The following is a 15,531-nucleotide window of genomic DNA, read 5'->3' as shown; positions in this document are numbered from 1 at the left end:
GGTGCGAATCCGTTGAGTTGCTGAGGCCTGAACTGAATGTAAATATCTCGATCCGGTCGTTGGTGCTCGTGAAGAAGGCCAAACACATGACCCAGCTCGTGTGCTATCTGCCAGACCGGGTTCGGAATCTCTCGCCCCGGTGTATCCACGGGCCCCTGGGTTAGATAATGTGCGCCCTTTTCTCTGCCTTGGTAACCAGCCGGAGCAAATGCCCCAACCACTTGAGGATCATATTTTATACGCACTGCCGCGCGAGGCATACCCTTAGTCCATTCGTTGTTGGCATCGTAACAATGGGGATAGTTGCCTGTGACTGGATGTTTCCAACGTTTGAATTCTAAGGCGTGGTTGTTTTCAGAAGCCGTTCCCATGACTGAGGTCCAAACAAGCCATGCCTGTTCCATGCGCTGCACCGGGATCTGTGTCTCTGCGAGCTGATTCTCGAAGCACCAATAGATTGTGAACATTGCCGTATATTCATCACGAGGCCACCTCCTTTCCGCTGTTACAGGGTGCCTGCAAGAGTTAGCAAGTGTCGAGGTTGTTCACAAGATCGAATAATGGATGACGAACCCAGCAAAGACGACCCCAAAGAAGGCGAAGAGAAGAAGTAGGGGCAGCATGGCTGGGCGCTGAGTTAAGTTCCTGAAGGTAGATTCTGGGATTTCTCGGTGGTAGAGCTTCTGGTGGGTTGAGGCTAGTAGTATGTATAGTCGATGCAGGTCCCTGGGTAGGCAGCAAAGGTGGAGTGGGCCAATGCACTGAGTGCGGTGTCAGCGCGGCGGAAACAACGCTGGTGCAAGGGAAAGAGAAGAAGAGAAGTATAGGTCTTTGCGATAGTTCTGCTAGCCCCGCGATGGACGACTAGGGACACCACTTCTTGGTCTGTGCGCTTTGGACTTGTCGGGCAAACGCTTTTTGAACCCTAGGTGGAGACTCTTTCACTACTTATTTAGAGTCAAGCGTAAGGTTGTAAACGAACTGCAATTTCCGCGTTCAATACGCTTGAATACGTCACTGGCGAAGACTGAGACTGGAGCGTATGGTGAGACACGAAATCTGAGCTCAAAGTTGAGCGCCTATTAGAGCTACAGCAAGTGCAGCTTTCCAAGTGTACTTAGTGGGTCTCTTGGAAACTTCCCGTCCAAGTCTTTATCTAGCTATTCGCGGTCGTGGGCGAGGAATAGAATGATCGAGCGATCCAAAAGCGATGATGGTCGTCAGTGCGTCGGTATCATAAAGATCACTGATTCAGCGCGGGAAGACCGGTTATTCCCACGGATACAACAACTTGATAGCCTCTTTATCCAGTCTAGAAATTCCCCACTCCCCACTCGGACGTGGCAGCGGAAGGAGCGACTTCTGACCATTCTTTCCACCGGTGAGTCGAAGCAAAGGGTAATTATCGGGGTTATTCTGATCCTGATTGACAAGAGCAGGGTTGTGGCTCTGCCATGAGCTGTAGTGCATGATCGAATCGTAATCATATTCCGAGCTGTATGCCAAGCCGTCGTTTGTCCACTTGTAGTACTCTGAAGCGTCGAATTGGTAGTGCTTCGCAACATTAAAGATGTTACAGAGTTCGTTTATGGTAAAGCCGTCGGCAGTGGCCTTTTGGAGAGCTTCGTGGTAGCCTGTGAGACTGGCGCAGTTGAACTGGACGTGGTCGTCGCGGTCTCCGCGTGAGTGTTCGTGCATTAAGCCGAAGATGTGGCCTGCACGGATTCGATTAGTTACCGCTTGTATACTGATAGAGAAGAAATAGTTGTACCTAGCTCGTGAGCTACGACTGTCTACCTGTTAGCGGGTCGGACAATCAAAAATTGCTTCTCAACTTACCCCAGGCCAGATCTCTGTTCGGCGCTTGTTCCGCGTTGCCGATACTCAATTGATGACGACCAGGTGAACCTTCAGCCCTATATCCCAAAGAAGACGCTGCTGCCCAACCCCCTGGAGCACCACGCTTGATAACGACGGTGTCTGCCGGAAACAACTGGTTCCAATCGCCATTCGCCAGGTAGCAGTAGATATCCTGGCCAGGAACAAGGCGCCGTGTAACGAGCAGTGAATGGCCGCTCTCTTTACCCCAGCGACCGAGAGAACGCTGCCATGCTCCCCAGCCCTCTGCTATGACTCCTTCAAGCTCATCTTTGGCAGCCTTGTTTTCGTAGCAGTAGGCGATTTCGGTCTTGCCGCTGTTATCGGGGTGCTTCGGCCAGCGACCGCTCTTGTCGGCGCCAAACCTAGGGGTCTTATTATCGTGACGATTGAAAGGTTGTGGGATTACCAACGAGTCGCCGAACCAGCCCATACCTCCCTTGGGAGCGCTAGCTTTGATGTTAGTAAAGATAAAGAGACAGGAAGTACCGCGACGGCGCACCAGGCAAAGAGGATAAGGAGTATCATAAGCAACATCGTGGCTCTAGTGTATCGTCCCCCTCCGAGTGCACTTTATTTCGACAAGGGGAATTTATTTAGTGTAGTGATATGTAATGCATCGAGGAAATCAAGGGAAGACAGAACCAAAGGCGGTAACAAACCCAGAATCTACGCTTCCGCACAAGTTGAGTGTAGCGGTGGGAATTCGGTCCAGCGCTTGGCAGCCGTAGTAAGTACGGAGTGAAAGGATCTCGTGTGTGTTAACACCTCTCATTCCTGCTTCCTCTTGTCGCAGTGTCATCATTCTAACTTTCCAGAACGGTATGATAAGCTCGGTGTTTGCGAATCCACCGACATCTTGCCATAAGCGCATGAAGATATCCAGCAAGATAAATAAAATCATTCTCGAAGACCTGAATCGATGAGGTTGATACGACGCCAGAATGCTTGATAGACAAGCAAACGCGCTTTTGACTCGGACTGTGGCCTGGTGTTGCTTCCTGATAATCGCCAAAGGTGTATATTAGGGTTGAATACATCAGAGTGGCGTTCAGATGTCCCCTGCAAAGTCGACGCCACCAGGGCAGGATGCACCTTCATTGCCACTGGTTGTAGAGAACACCCGGGCATGTTGTAGCTGTCCACAAGTCATCATTGTAGCAGGAGAAGCACGGTTCGTGTGAGAGATGTCGTGCAGGAATGTGAGTACTGTGCCTGGGTAGGTGCCCAGGTGTCCGCCGCCCAAGAACGCGTCCACGGGTGCGCGCGTCGCGCTAGGCACACCAAAGGAGACTAGCGTTGCGCGTCGCGCGCACGGCAGCGGCAACTCACCTGCACTATGTAGCACCGAAGCTTCCGAACCTCCACGATGTTCTCCCTTCTGCGTGTTTGCTTGCATCCCAACCATCCTCGAATTTGACGCCATGATTGTCTTCTCCTTTTGAGTCAATGTGCTGTGCTGCCTCAATATCGCATTAGCCTTTTTTTCTACACACGTGATCTCGCGATCCATCCAAAGATTCTGTACGACAATCGTGGACGGGTGTTTCTTCACCCGCGCTTCATCAAAGAGGACTGAATACCTGCCCAATGACGCCAGGCACTAAGATTCGTTGAGTGTGCATGGCGCTAACCTCGGAGGTCATCTGCATGCGATCGTGCCAGGATGCGTGTGAGGGGCGCAGCTGAAGCGGGCATGTCTTCACGCCACTACATGCATCTGCCCTAATTCCCAGGCCTCGCATTAATGATATACTGTTCAGATGAAACCCTCGGCATTACCCCCAGGCTTCGCAGACACTCCCACATCACCATATGCTTTTACAGGGTCGCTCTACGGCAGGACTCGATCAAGCTGAAGCCCCACTTTCTTCGCCCCCACGGTAGCGCAAGCGCAGCGCAATCGGATCACGACCTCCATGAGACTTCTGAACGCCAGGACATATGAGTTCCACGACGTGTTGGGTGCGATCAAGCCTAATTACGCGATCTTATCGCATACATGGGAAGATGGGGAAGTACTCTTCGAAGATATCCGTGACACGTCCAGGGCCAAATGGAGTGCTAAGAAAGGCTACTTCAAGATCAAGAAAACATGTGAACAAGCCTTGCAAGATGGATGCGACTTCGTTTGGATAGACACATGCAACATCAACAAGGACAGCAGCACAGAGCTTTCGGAGGCGATCAACTCCATGTTTCGCTGGTATCGCGATGCCGTTATCTGCTACGCTTATATCTCCGATATCAGTGTTGGGAACCGGCGTTCGTTATCCGAATGTCGCTGGCTCACTCGAGGTTGGACGCTACAGGAGATGATCGCTCCGGATCGCGTGCACTTTTACGATATGAACTGGGATATCCTTGGGAGTCGTATATCTCTTGCGGCACAACTGTCGGAAAATAGTGGCATCCACGCATCGGTATTGTTGCGAAGACATCGTAGACAGATGGGCTTCCAAATACCGACGGAGAAGGGTCATTTGGTCGTGGGTTTCACAGGTGAACTTGACGACACCTCATATTCCCGGAAGACGATTACAAAGAGCGAATGTCAATGTTGCACAAGTACCGAGGAAGACGACGTGCAATCAATGCTGGACGGATTCAGCGTGGCGCAAAAAATGAAATGGGCTTCTAAACGAACGACATCGCGAGAGGAAGACATCGCCTACTGTCTGATGGGGCTATTCGACGTGAACATGCCCCTGTTGTACGGCGAAGGCAAGAAAGCTTTCTACCGACTACAAAAAGCTATCCTTGGCATATCGTCAGATCATTCCATATTGGCTTTCCGGTCGGATCTGTCAGAGGATTTTGTTATTGAACAGTCGCCGTTACTAGCACCACACCCTACATTCTTCCGCGATGAGATACTAAATATGCATATGCCGACTCGCGGTACGCACACGAGTCTATCTGGGACCACGCTATCCATCGACATGCTCATATGTCCGCTGGAAGAAAGCAGTGCCTTTACGCCTCGAGATGATTACCTTGGCATTCTGGACTGCTCAATAGATGGAGATCCTTCCATGAGACCGGCTATCTTACTGTCACCTGTGCATAGAAAGAAGCTAATCTTCCGGCGAAGTTCCGGTGATGTCACTCTTTTCCGGCTAGGGTCGAAGCATCCTACGGAGGCTGTTCTGGTAACCGACCGCCAGCTGAAACCCGAAGAACGTACGCTCCCGAGAAAACCATATGCTTAAAGGGAAGCAGCTAATTGTTGTAGTGATATGGGTATCCCAGGGATTACGCTACGATCCCAGCAACATGAAGCGAGCTCGAATCACCCTCGTCGGCGAAAAGGCCACCAATCAAAAACAGCGCCATGCTAAAGCGCCCATACGCGTCAACGTATCTCCAATCTTCCACGAACTGGGGTTTCATGTCACATCGTTACCGCCTCTACTCGCCGGGCACCTGCCCGACGCTACATCCCGTCTCGGCAGTATAGATTTCTCCAGTACACACGCTGGACGGTTTTGCGTGGACTGGAGTCAGCCCTCTCCCGGACAACTACAATGTAGCATCTCAGCAAACTTACAACCCGGAGACTTTGGCATGATACAAGAACGGACAGTTCCCACGGTCAACCTAGAGTTTGAGTCTAGAGATGCTTGTATGACCACACCACTCGAATCACTGTGCGATTCAGAAAACGTCCTGCTCGGCGTTGTTGGAACGGCTCGCCTCAAGGCCTGGATTTCGATTTCAAGAGAGATTTTCATCGGAAGAAGTCGCTTTGAGTTGAACATCGATGCAAAGCTCGTGACGCTGAAGAACAATAAGGAACCAAGCGCTCCTCCGACGCGGATACGAGACATGTGGGCGAAGCAAATACCGGCACTTGAAGGGGTGGGTGATGAGCCACTACGACTGCCGCATCGCCAACGAGACGAAAAACCACGTGCGAAAGAGGAAAGGAAAGAGAGAAAGATGAAGGCGTCGAATGAAGATGGGTGACACCTCTGAAATGGCCATCGCCGTCCTGAGCGCGGTCTTTGGACTGACACATATCTACACAGTAGAATCACGCTCATCGTACAACGAAGTCCTTTTCACAATCTGCTCATACGATATGTACTACTGCTCACCACATCATATACATATGCGTATCGCGACTTAACAAGAAGTCGCCTCGTCGAAGAACTCTGCTGCGAGTCGTCATCAGCCCGCTGAATTGCCCTAACCTCATCCCTCAGCCTCCTCCTTCACATCCTCCACCTCCCTAACCTCCACAACCCCCTTAAGCACCTTCTCCCAAACCCTCCTCGCAACCCTAAAACTCCTACACCACTCCTCCCAATCCCCCACTACATCCCTCTCTAACCACTCCCCTCCCCTCGCAGCCACATGTTCTATGTACTCGACAGTCAACTCTTCTTCTTCCTCCCCAACATCTCCAGTATCCCCTTCCTTCCCATCCCCAGCCCCCTCCCCATCCCCACCTCCCACCCCATCGCCCTTCTTGTCAGCGCTCTTCTTCTCATCAGCCCGTGCCTTAAGATCAGGATCAATAGGCGTCCATTCCAACAACTTCGCTTCTACTAAATCAGCTATCCCGCAGGGCGTGAAGAGGATCTGAACGACGTCTTCCGGGTTGAGTTGTTTAGTGTCTGGATCTGCTTCCGGGGCGAGGGCGTAGTACCCGAGTGCGTGGCGCCCGTCTTCGTATAGGTTCGGCAAGAAAAGGATTGTCATTGCCGTGTCTGCGTCTTTCTTCGAGTGGGGTGTGTCTTCTGTGAAAGCGGGCTGGTTGGCTTTCTTTTTCCCCGGCTGGTTTTCCGATGCGGACGCGCCCAACGCTTCAGATGAATCAGGCGACAGAGCTGAGAGCGGCGGTATACCAGGAAGCCTCGCATTCGCCAATAAATTAGGTAGATGCGTAATCGCCGAGTCGAAATTTATAAACGGCAGATTCCGCTCTGCGACACGTAGGATAGCGAGGAAGACAGCGGGATTGGTGGTAGTAGTGCGGTAGATGTATTCTACGTAGTTAGGGCGGTTGCAGCGCGGTTTGGGTAGCTTGGTGTAGTCGGTGATTGTGTCGCTGATTTCTGGGACGTAGGTACGTTCGTCGCGCTTGGACTTGGGGTTTTTGGCGTTGGTGTTGGTGTTCTCATCCTCATCCTCATCTTCATCGTCACCCTCATCCCCATCAATAAACGGTGAAGACCCTAAGGGCGTAACCGCATCTTTCGGAATCGTCATCTTCATATCCTCCGCATAGTCCGTCGTGATATGGTTATACGTCTTCTTCAGCGTGAGTTTATGCCGGTAGTCCACTAGACCACGCCTGTAGCCGGGAGCGGTGTCGAGTTCAGTGGTGTTGACTACGATGTCGTCTTGGTGCGAGTCGAAGGGGTATCGCTGTTCTTTCTGGGGCTTTGCGGGTTGCTTGGCTGATGGGGCCGCGGGGGGGTTGGGGGCGGAGATCTTGGGGACGGTGCGTTTGGCGGGTGCGCGTTGGGGAGGTTGTGTCATTGTTGCGGACGGGTAGGTGGTGGGCGGTGGGCGGTGTTGCGGCTGCGGAGACGAGGGCGTTGTAGACGGAGGTTACTGGAAAAGGCGCGGGCTGTAGGGACTAGTATGAGGAAATCATCGGTCACTGCGAGGTCGAGATATATGTCCGTGCAGGGACTGCGCTTGTTATTATTACTTCACTACATCTTCGCAAGCCAAGGCGACTATACAACAACTGTTTCCAGACAAGCGCTAATCAGACTCGTCGTCCGTGTCAACTCCAAGTACAAGCGATATCTTGTCATCGTCACTGTCCTCGTCGTCGAGGTCTCCTTCACCTGGCTCGGGGAGTTCAGGGACAGCCGAGGCGGTGCTGGTAGCGGCGAAATCTGACGTAGCGGCTACCTCCGCAGTTGGAGTAGATTTGCTGAAAGATACAGACGCTGTTGGCGCAGGAGGTATGGGGTGTGTTGTGCGCTGCTCGTCTTCGCCAGTCTTTGCTCGCTTGGAAGGCGAAAGAGGACCTTCTTCGCCTATCGGCCGCTTGGTTTCGCTGAATGCGGTAGGTTCGGAGATGTTAGGGCGTTGCGCAAGCGTACCTTTGCGAACTGATCGTGGAGTCGAAAGGTCGGGTTTGCTGGGTGTTGGCGCGTCTTCCATAGCAAAATCCTTCGCTGCCGTATCTGATTGTCCAGCGGTTTCCAGCAGATTGTCCAACTCTTGTCCAGCAAAGTGGTCATCCGCCTGCTCCAGAGCTTGCTGCTCTTCTTCTTCAACTTCTTCATCCTCAACCTCCATCTCTTCGTCTTCATCGTTGCCATCGTCCAACTCCAGATCCTTGCCACCCAGGCGAATGACTGGCATCCTTGGTCTGAGCATACCCTCTACATCCATCTCGGCGGAGAACGATCGAGCCATGAGTGGTAGTATGCTTGCTGCGGGTTTTCCGAACTTCTTGCTTGGCGGTGGGTTCAGCACGCTAGCTACCATGGCGTCCTTGTGCTGGGTGAGAATAGCGGTACGGTCCAGACGAGCGCGCATTGAGTCAGATAGGCATTGAGCCGGAATGCTTGAGAGTAGAACCGGAAGCATATCGTGCGCGGCTTGTTGGAGTCCAGGGAATCCAGCGTTGGGGCCGCCGGCGTTCTTCGCAGCGCCAAGGAAGCTATCGGCGTTGGCAGTGGTCTGGGGCTGACTGTTGCCATTGGCCTTGGCCTGACCGAGGTTCTGTTGGTTTGTAGGCGCCGCGGTCTCAGGCGGTAGTAGATCGTCGCAGCAAGCGCGAATGAGAGGTACGAGGGAATCGATGGTAGTCTTATGAAGAGCGACTCCAGATCTCCTCAACAAAGCAGCAATCGCCGTGTAGCATGCTGTTCTAATCTGAGCAGTCTCTTTTTCCGCACTGAATGCCCACACAAGTTGGTCAATGATAGCAGGGTCGAGTGCCAACGTGCTGCTCTGGGATCTGTGTGCTAGAGCAAGAAGCACCTCAATCGCGGCAACGTGTACGTCTGGCAACAATAGCCAAAGACTTTCACGCTCGTCCTTGCTGACTTGAGCGTTTAGACGTACAGTGTTTTGGAAGTTCTTGCTCGCGGCCACGGGAATGGTGAGGGAAAGCATTCTCGAGAGTAGGTCAACGATCATGCCAACGTTGAGATGGACAGTGTTCGCCGTGGGGCTTTCGATGTACTCCTTGATGACGTAGAGAAGGCCTGTCAAGCGTTCGCCACCAGCGAAGATTCCCGACCAGGCGGATAGATCTGAGCCCGGCTCCAGGTCTTGAACTTCGTCATCCAGTGTGTGACCGTTCGAAAGAGGTGCTTCACGTGCCGTCGATTGCCAGTCTTCAATCACGGCGCGGAACACGCGGTCTGTCGTCTGATGAGTGACGTTTGTGATGTTCTTAACAGCCTTTGTCCACTCTTCACTCGAAGCTCCTTTTGGTGCACAGCAAGGTAATTGGACGAAGAGTTGGCGCGCCGCAGCTGCAATATCCGAACAAACTCCATGGTTGGTTCCAGTTCGCTGCTCTTTGCTGAGTTTATCAGATGGCGTAGGTGCGATGAGACGTCCAAGAAGAGGGTAAAGTTGCTTTAGATAAGACCGGAAGATGGTAGGGTGTCGGGGCAGCAGCTCGTTGAAGCTCTCTAGGACAATCTGTAGCAAATTGGCAGGGGTAGCTTTGGCATTCGCTATCTGTAGACAGACTTGGACGAAAGGTGATAGCGACGGAGTAGTGATTTCGCGGATCAACGTCGGGTACTCTCTGGTCAGAAGGAAGATGCGCGTCAAGGTGATGATGCAGAGCTTCTTTGACGACGGCGAATCCGGTTTGTTCAAGAATCCTAGAAGACCACGCACCCATGGCAAACTCTTCTGCAGAGTCTCCCAACCCCCGACTTCAATCGTGGCCTTGATCAGGACTATGGCGCACCATCTTCCTTGGGGAGTGCGATCTTGAAGCAGAGTGGTGAGTAGAGTCCGGTACTTGTGTATAGCGACGGATGCTTCCGAGGACGTCGCTTTGGTACCTGAGGCCTGGGCCGAAGAGAGGAGGGCCCTGCAATTGGCTAATGACGCAGCTATGGCAGGCACGTGTTGGGGGAGCTGGGATGTTGGCGTGGACGAGATGCGGAAACTGAGCGCTCGCAGCGTCGCCAGTTCGGAAGCAATCGGCGCCATGATTATGGCGATTCCCCGGGTTATTGATTTGATCAGCTCGTCTCTGACCAGCGGAATGGTTGTTGTCGATGGCTGGTAGAAAAAAGTTCAAGGCCCGGAGTTAGCGTCGGACCGCACGCGCTAGAGCTGCAGGGATGTGCGGGCCAACTGCACAGAAGAGTGGGACCTGTGCAGTCGGTCAGTGACATGTGTACAGCCATGGCCGGCGTCGTCGCATTCAGTATTGCTCGTCGAACATGATTCTACAGACATCGCGACCCTGTCCAGAGCCAAAGGCATATTCTTAGCACCATGGTGGTATGTCGCGGTTGCTGTCCTCCCTCTCCCCTGGCGCCGAAGCAACGTCATCTTCAACAACGGTAGCTTACAGGACCTACAGACCCCCCCTGAGAGCGAAAAGGCCAAGCGCTACATACAGCAGCTGGACGAGGCTCGATGCGCTGGACGATGGGCCGACGTGCCTGAGCTGTGTCGCAAGGTCGAGAAGCATGCGCCGCACCGACGATGTCAGCAAACCTCTCTGTTTGGTCTTTCTGAGGGCTAACGGCGACCCAAGGCCTCACCCTCACAGCGCGCTCCGACGCCCAGATAGCCGCACACAGCACCAAGAGGCCCTCGACCGCCTCCTCTGCCGCCTCCACCACCGGCCTGTCACAGATCATACCCTCGTTGCTCGCTACGATTGAAGAAGATGGCACGCAGGGTCAAGACGCTTTCCAGGCCAACGTCTGCCTCGGCTGGGCTCATTACGTGCTGGACGAGCCGGGACTGGCAGTTGCGCGGCTTCCACAGGACTTTGGGGCAGTCGCGACCCAGCTGTCGGGCGAAGCAGGCACGCTGAGCGGCTGGTCTCGGGTGTGTCTGGTCAAGGGCACATATCTCAAGGGTAGAGCCATACTGTGTGACCTCATTCTGGCCCGGGAACTGACGTGATTTAGGCTCCGCGCTCGAAAAGACAGGTGCGATTGGTGAGGCAGCCACCATCTACTCGTCAATAATACCCTGGCTGTCCACGACCACCACCCCGAACACCGAATCGGCCCAGTTCAAGATGTGGGGAGAACAGTCTCTCGTCCGCCTCTGTCAGCTGTCCGACCAGTCCATGGGCCTCAGCGAGCGAATCAACGCGTCCGAGGCTTTGCGCACCTACCGCTACTGGGCAAAGTTCTGGGATGCAACTTCCAAGAATGCCGCATCAGACGTAGGCAACTCAGCACGGTATCGAAGATTAGCATGGAAGGCCTACTACGACTCGCTATCAACGATCCTCCGCTATGATCTCGCCTACGAACCCGATTCTACGCCCATCATACAAGAGAAGCCAACGCCTACCGCCCAGTCAGACGCTCGATTACGGCAGCGGGCAGAGCTGAAACGCGTCGAGGCTGTCTACGAGAACCTGTTGATACGAGAGACACACTTCCCAAAAGCCAGCGAGACCAATCATGAAGTCGAAACATGGGTGGATTCCGTCATGGACAACTGGCGCCTCCTCTGCGGTCCTACGTGGAGCGACGATGATCTAGGTGAGGGAGGAAAAGAGGGTGTCGCGCGAGGCGTGCTTGATGTAAGTTATCATGTTACTGCAACACGGGTAGAATCTGACAGCTCTAGATCCTCTATCGAGCAGCCACCAAGACATACCACTCGACCCAGATCCTGCGCAACCTCTTCGTTGTCCACGCATCTCTAGCCGAGCCTGAGTTGGCATACAAAGCCTACGACTCGTATGTCGAGATCATCACGCGCAACAAGGATCGATCGGAGAAGTCAGGCGAACTCGAGGCTGGCATTGACGACGACAGCACGGTGTTGAGGACTTCCGCCGAGGCCATCAGGATGCTCTGCAGATGGGGATCTAGGCATGACGCCGAAAAGGCTCTCGAGATTGCTCACAGTATCGAGCACTGGTTGGAGCAGGCAGATCACCTTCGCTCAACGTCTGATACCCGCTCAATTGCTTCGAGCACGTCTTTCGTCGAACCCACGGCCCTAGCTGCCGCCTATTGCGCCATTGGCATCAGTCAAGCACACTGGGCACGGCTCACTTACGACGTTGAGGCACGGGCCACGATCCAGGCCAAAGCTGTGCAGTATCTAAGGAAGTCACTCTCGCCTAATCTAGGCGACGAACACAACGTTGAAGCCCTATACGCTCTCGCTTTGGTGCTCGCAGAAACAAGAGACATCCCCGGTGCAATCAAAATCGCCAAACGCGCGCTTTCCCCAGCAACAAAGAACACGACAGTCAGTGTAGACGGAGTTCTATCGGATGGCATCACCACAGAATATGGACGCGAACGCAAGTTGATACCCGTGTGGCATCTTCTTGCCCTGCTTTTGACGTCACGGACTGAGTTTACCGCTGCTGAGAAGGCATGCGAGGCGGCTTTCGAACAATTCGGCGATCCTGCTGTCCTGTTCGGCCGTGACTCGGGCGCATTCCGAAGCGAACACCTCCAAGAGGCTGCCGGCCAAGAGCCTCTTGAATCTGGCATTGTCGATCGTATGGAACGTTTCGAAAAGAGCAACATACTGCAGATCAAGATGACGCAGCTGTCTCTCCTTGAGATCACCGATGGTGCCACCGCTGCGGTTGACGGATGTGACGAGCTCCTTGCACTGTACGGTCGACTGTTCGGCGATCCGGCAGCTGACAAAGTCAAGACTCCACCCGAACCTGCGTCGCTGGCGCCTCCCAAGACCGCCTCGGGCACACGAGGTAGTATCTTCCGCGGACGAGGGTCAGTCAGGACGACTCAGCAAGAAAATGTTGATCGAAGTAAATCTGTGGTCAGCTCCAAGACAGCCACCACACAACCAGAAGTGCCGCCTGCGATCCAAGTCACTGATGACAACGGCGCAGCTCCTACTAACGGTCATCATCGACACCATCTGTTCCACCACCACAAGCAGGATGATGGTCAGGCCGGCAAAGACACCGTGCCAGAGGTACCACCGCTTCCAGAACACGTTCCAAACAGCACTCGTGCACGCAGTAATACTGCAAACTCAAAATCGCCTCGACGCATTTCCAATCCCAGCTCCCCAGGAAAGTCAATAGAAAAGGGTGATACACCACTTCCACCCGTCGCCCATAACCTTGATCACTCCTCTCCGCCTTTGGGTCACGAAGAACAACCACCCAGACAGGACACTCGCTTGCCTTCGCGCCTACCACATGCTGACTACATACCTGCGGATCCCCACTTTTCCAAAATCCAAGAACGTCGTCAAAAGGTCTCGTTGCTGGTCAGCATATGGATCTTCATCTCTGGATTATATGCAAGAGCGCACATGTTCCAGGACGCTAGGGAGGCTGTTGCCGAGGCATTGAAGCTGGTCGAAACATTTGAAGCAGAGGTGTCATTGGAACACTCAACAGCCAAGGCGCTCGCCGACAAAGGGTGGGGTGGCGGTAAGAGTGTTGAGGAGTTGTGGGCAGACGTGTTTGCTGCTGTAAGTTTCCCAATATCTTCGATGATACCTCTACTGACATTGCTACAGCGCGCAGAACAGCTTGTAGCCCAGTCGATGAAGCATGAAGCTCGCGCAGACTTTGAGCGCGCTCTACAACATTTCCCAGACCACCCCGAGGCCATCGTTGGCCTATCGAACATCCTTTTGGATATCTACAGCGAGGTCATACCGCTCGAGCCTGCCAACACCGACACCATCTCCCTTCCGTTACAGTCATCGGCCTCTTCAATTCACACAAAGACGTCGGCATCGAAGACCCAATACCTAACGTCTCACACACCTTCGGTAGAGAACCAGCTCTCGTCACCAACGCTTACCCGTCTTGCGGCCCGTGATCGCGCATTCGGTCTACTGTCCACACTTACCAAGCTTGGTGCCGGCTGGGACTATTCGGAAGCGTGGTACGCGATGGCTAGGGCCTACGAGGAGAGCGGGCAAATCGACAAGACGAAAGAGGTGCTCTGGTGGTGTGTAGAATTGGAAGATACGCATCCCGTGCGTAGCTGGAAGGTAGTCACAACCGGCGGCTTTGTACTATGATTGAGATTGCAATAATCGTACGTAAATTGGGCTCTCCGTATACCCTAATTATGCAAGTTTGGATCTCTTTCAAAACCATCAATCCAGCAGTCTCTCCACACTGACTGGACCATTGAAATGACCACCTCCCCCCAACATCCCATCCTGCCCGTACACCTCAAACCAAATCCCCCACCCCCAATCCCCCATAATAAACAACCCCCCTCCCCCTCATCCCCGCACTCTTCACCCCCTTAAGCACACTCTTATGCACCACAACCTCCCTCATCCCCCACCCCTCCGCGCCCCCAGCCCAACCCGTCAACACCTCACCCTCCCCGTCCAAAAACCTCACTTTAATACTCAAACACACCGTCGTCGCGCGGCGGCATATAAACGCCCAGCACGCATGATACACCATGCGTTGCAGTAACCAAGACAAGTTTGTGTGACCAGGCCGGGAGCGAGCCAGATAAGGATGGCGTGGGAAGAATATCCGATACGCGATACTGCGGGGGAGGGATGTGGTTGCCGTGATGGGGCCGCCGGTGAAGGAGGTGGGTATGTCGATTATTACGTTCAAGGGGGGAAAGGTGTGTAGGGTTGGTGGGGGGATGCATGTCGCTATGTAGGAAAGGATTCGGAGGATGAATGTTGTTACTGCTTCTAAGATGCCTAGATCTGGGTCTGGGGTGGTGGTGAGGGTCCACATTTTGAGTTTCTTGGATAGCTGCGAGGACGTGATGGTGCCGCGTCGGTAGTGCCGGATAGAACGGATCGTGAAGTCTCGTCTTCGCGGTTCTAGGCGGTGGAACAGGAAGGTCCAGAATGTGGGTTGGAAACGGAAGGAGTCGTGTAGGTTTATCACTCCCAGCATGTGCTCTGCGTGTATTATTGTTGTTGGGGCTGTGGACTTTATGGCGGAGAGGTGGGGGGAGAGGATGTAGGATGCTTCGGTACGGATTTGGTGGTTTGTGGCGAGGAGGGAGATGCCAGGGATTGTTGTCGTTACTAGGGTGAGGTGGTGGGGGCCGGATTTGAGAGGGATGGTGTGGTGTTGGGTTTTGGGGACGAGGTGGGTGAATATCTTTTGCCGGAGTTCTTTGGGGAGGGAGAGGAGGGGGAAGGGCTTTGGTGGTATGGAGGCTGGCTGTGGTGAGGATGTGGGTTTTCCTGAAGAGGGGAGCGAGGGAGGTGGTTCTGTTGGGCCCATGGTTGTGCCGGGGTGCGAAGGTTGTAGGATCTGTTGGTGTGGTAGCAAATGTTGCCCAGGTGTGACTCTGTAGTCTGGTTTGAGGCGAGTGATTACCTGTCCCATTAGAAGCACGCGGAGTTAGTGATGAGTGAGACAGTGAGATGAAATCGTCTTTCACCGGTACAAGCGAGCAGAGGCATTTTCGTTCCACAGTGTTGGTTTCAGGGTCGAGAAGTGGATTCTGGTTACCCACGTGTGTTCCAAAGTATAGCATTGCTCTCCGAACGCGGAGTTACGAGATGTGA

The 15,531-nt window shown here is 53.7% G+C and overlaps 4 protein-coding genes across 4 annotated transcripts; 1 reads left to right on the top strand and 3 right to left on the bottom strand.

The window, feature by feature from the left end:
• Window positions 1-1,269: 1,269 nt before the first annotated feature.
• Window positions 1,270-2,311, bottom strand: J4E87_010547 (uncharacterized protein; the record flags this gene model as incomplete). The annotated part of the gene is made up of 2 exons (XM_049382120.1): window positions 1,270-1,715; window positions 1,840-2,311. 2 exons carry the CDS (start codon window positions 2,309-2,311, stop codon window positions 1,270-1,272), a joined length of 918 nt encoding a protein of 305 aa, XP_049228107.1.
• A 3,764-nt stretch (window positions 2,312-6,075) lies between these two features.
• Window positions 6,076-7,368, bottom strand: J4E87_010546 (uncharacterized protein; the record flags this gene model as incomplete). Its single annotated transcript, XM_049382119.1, has 1 exon — window positions 6,076-7,368. The coding sequence occupies one exon, from the start codon at window positions 7,366-7,368 to the stop codon at window positions 6,076-6,078; it is 1,293 nt and encodes a 430-aa protein (XP_049228106.1).
• A 231-nt stretch (window positions 7,369-7,599) lies between these two features.
• J4E87_010545 (uncharacterized protein) lies at window positions 7,600-10,032 on the bottom strand (the record flags this gene model as incomplete). Its single annotated transcript, XM_049382118.1, has 1 exon — window positions 7,600-10,032. One exon carries the CDS (start codon window positions 10,030-10,032, stop codon window positions 7,600-7,602), a length of 2,433 nt encoding a protein of 810 aa, XP_049228105.1.
• Window positions 10,033-10,323: 291 nt separating this feature from the next.
• On the top strand, window positions 10,324-14,052 carry J4E87_010544 (uncharacterized protein; the record flags this gene model as incomplete). The annotated part of the gene is made up of 6 exons (XM_049382117.1): window positions 10,324-10,329; window positions 10,412-10,538; window positions 10,589-10,918; window positions 10,971-11,599; window positions 11,647-13,491; window positions 13,540-14,052. 6 exons carry the CDS (start codon window positions 10,324-10,326, stop codon window positions 14,050-14,052), a joined length of 3,450 nt encoding a protein of 1,149 aa, XP_049228104.1.
• Between the last annotated feature and the right edge of the window lie 1,479 nt (window positions 14,053-15,531).

Source organism: Alternaria ethzedia, assembly GCF_023757985.1.
Source record: "Alternaria ethzedia strain BMP 0044 chromosome Unknown scaffold_51, whole genome shotgun sequence".
Lineage (NCBI taxonomy): Eukaryota > Fungi > Ascomycota > Dothideomycetes > Pleosporales > Pleosporaceae > Alternaria > Alternaria ethzedia.
The sequence above is the reverse complement of the archived record's forward strand: the minus strand, read 5'-3'. Positions and strand labels throughout refer to the sequence as shown.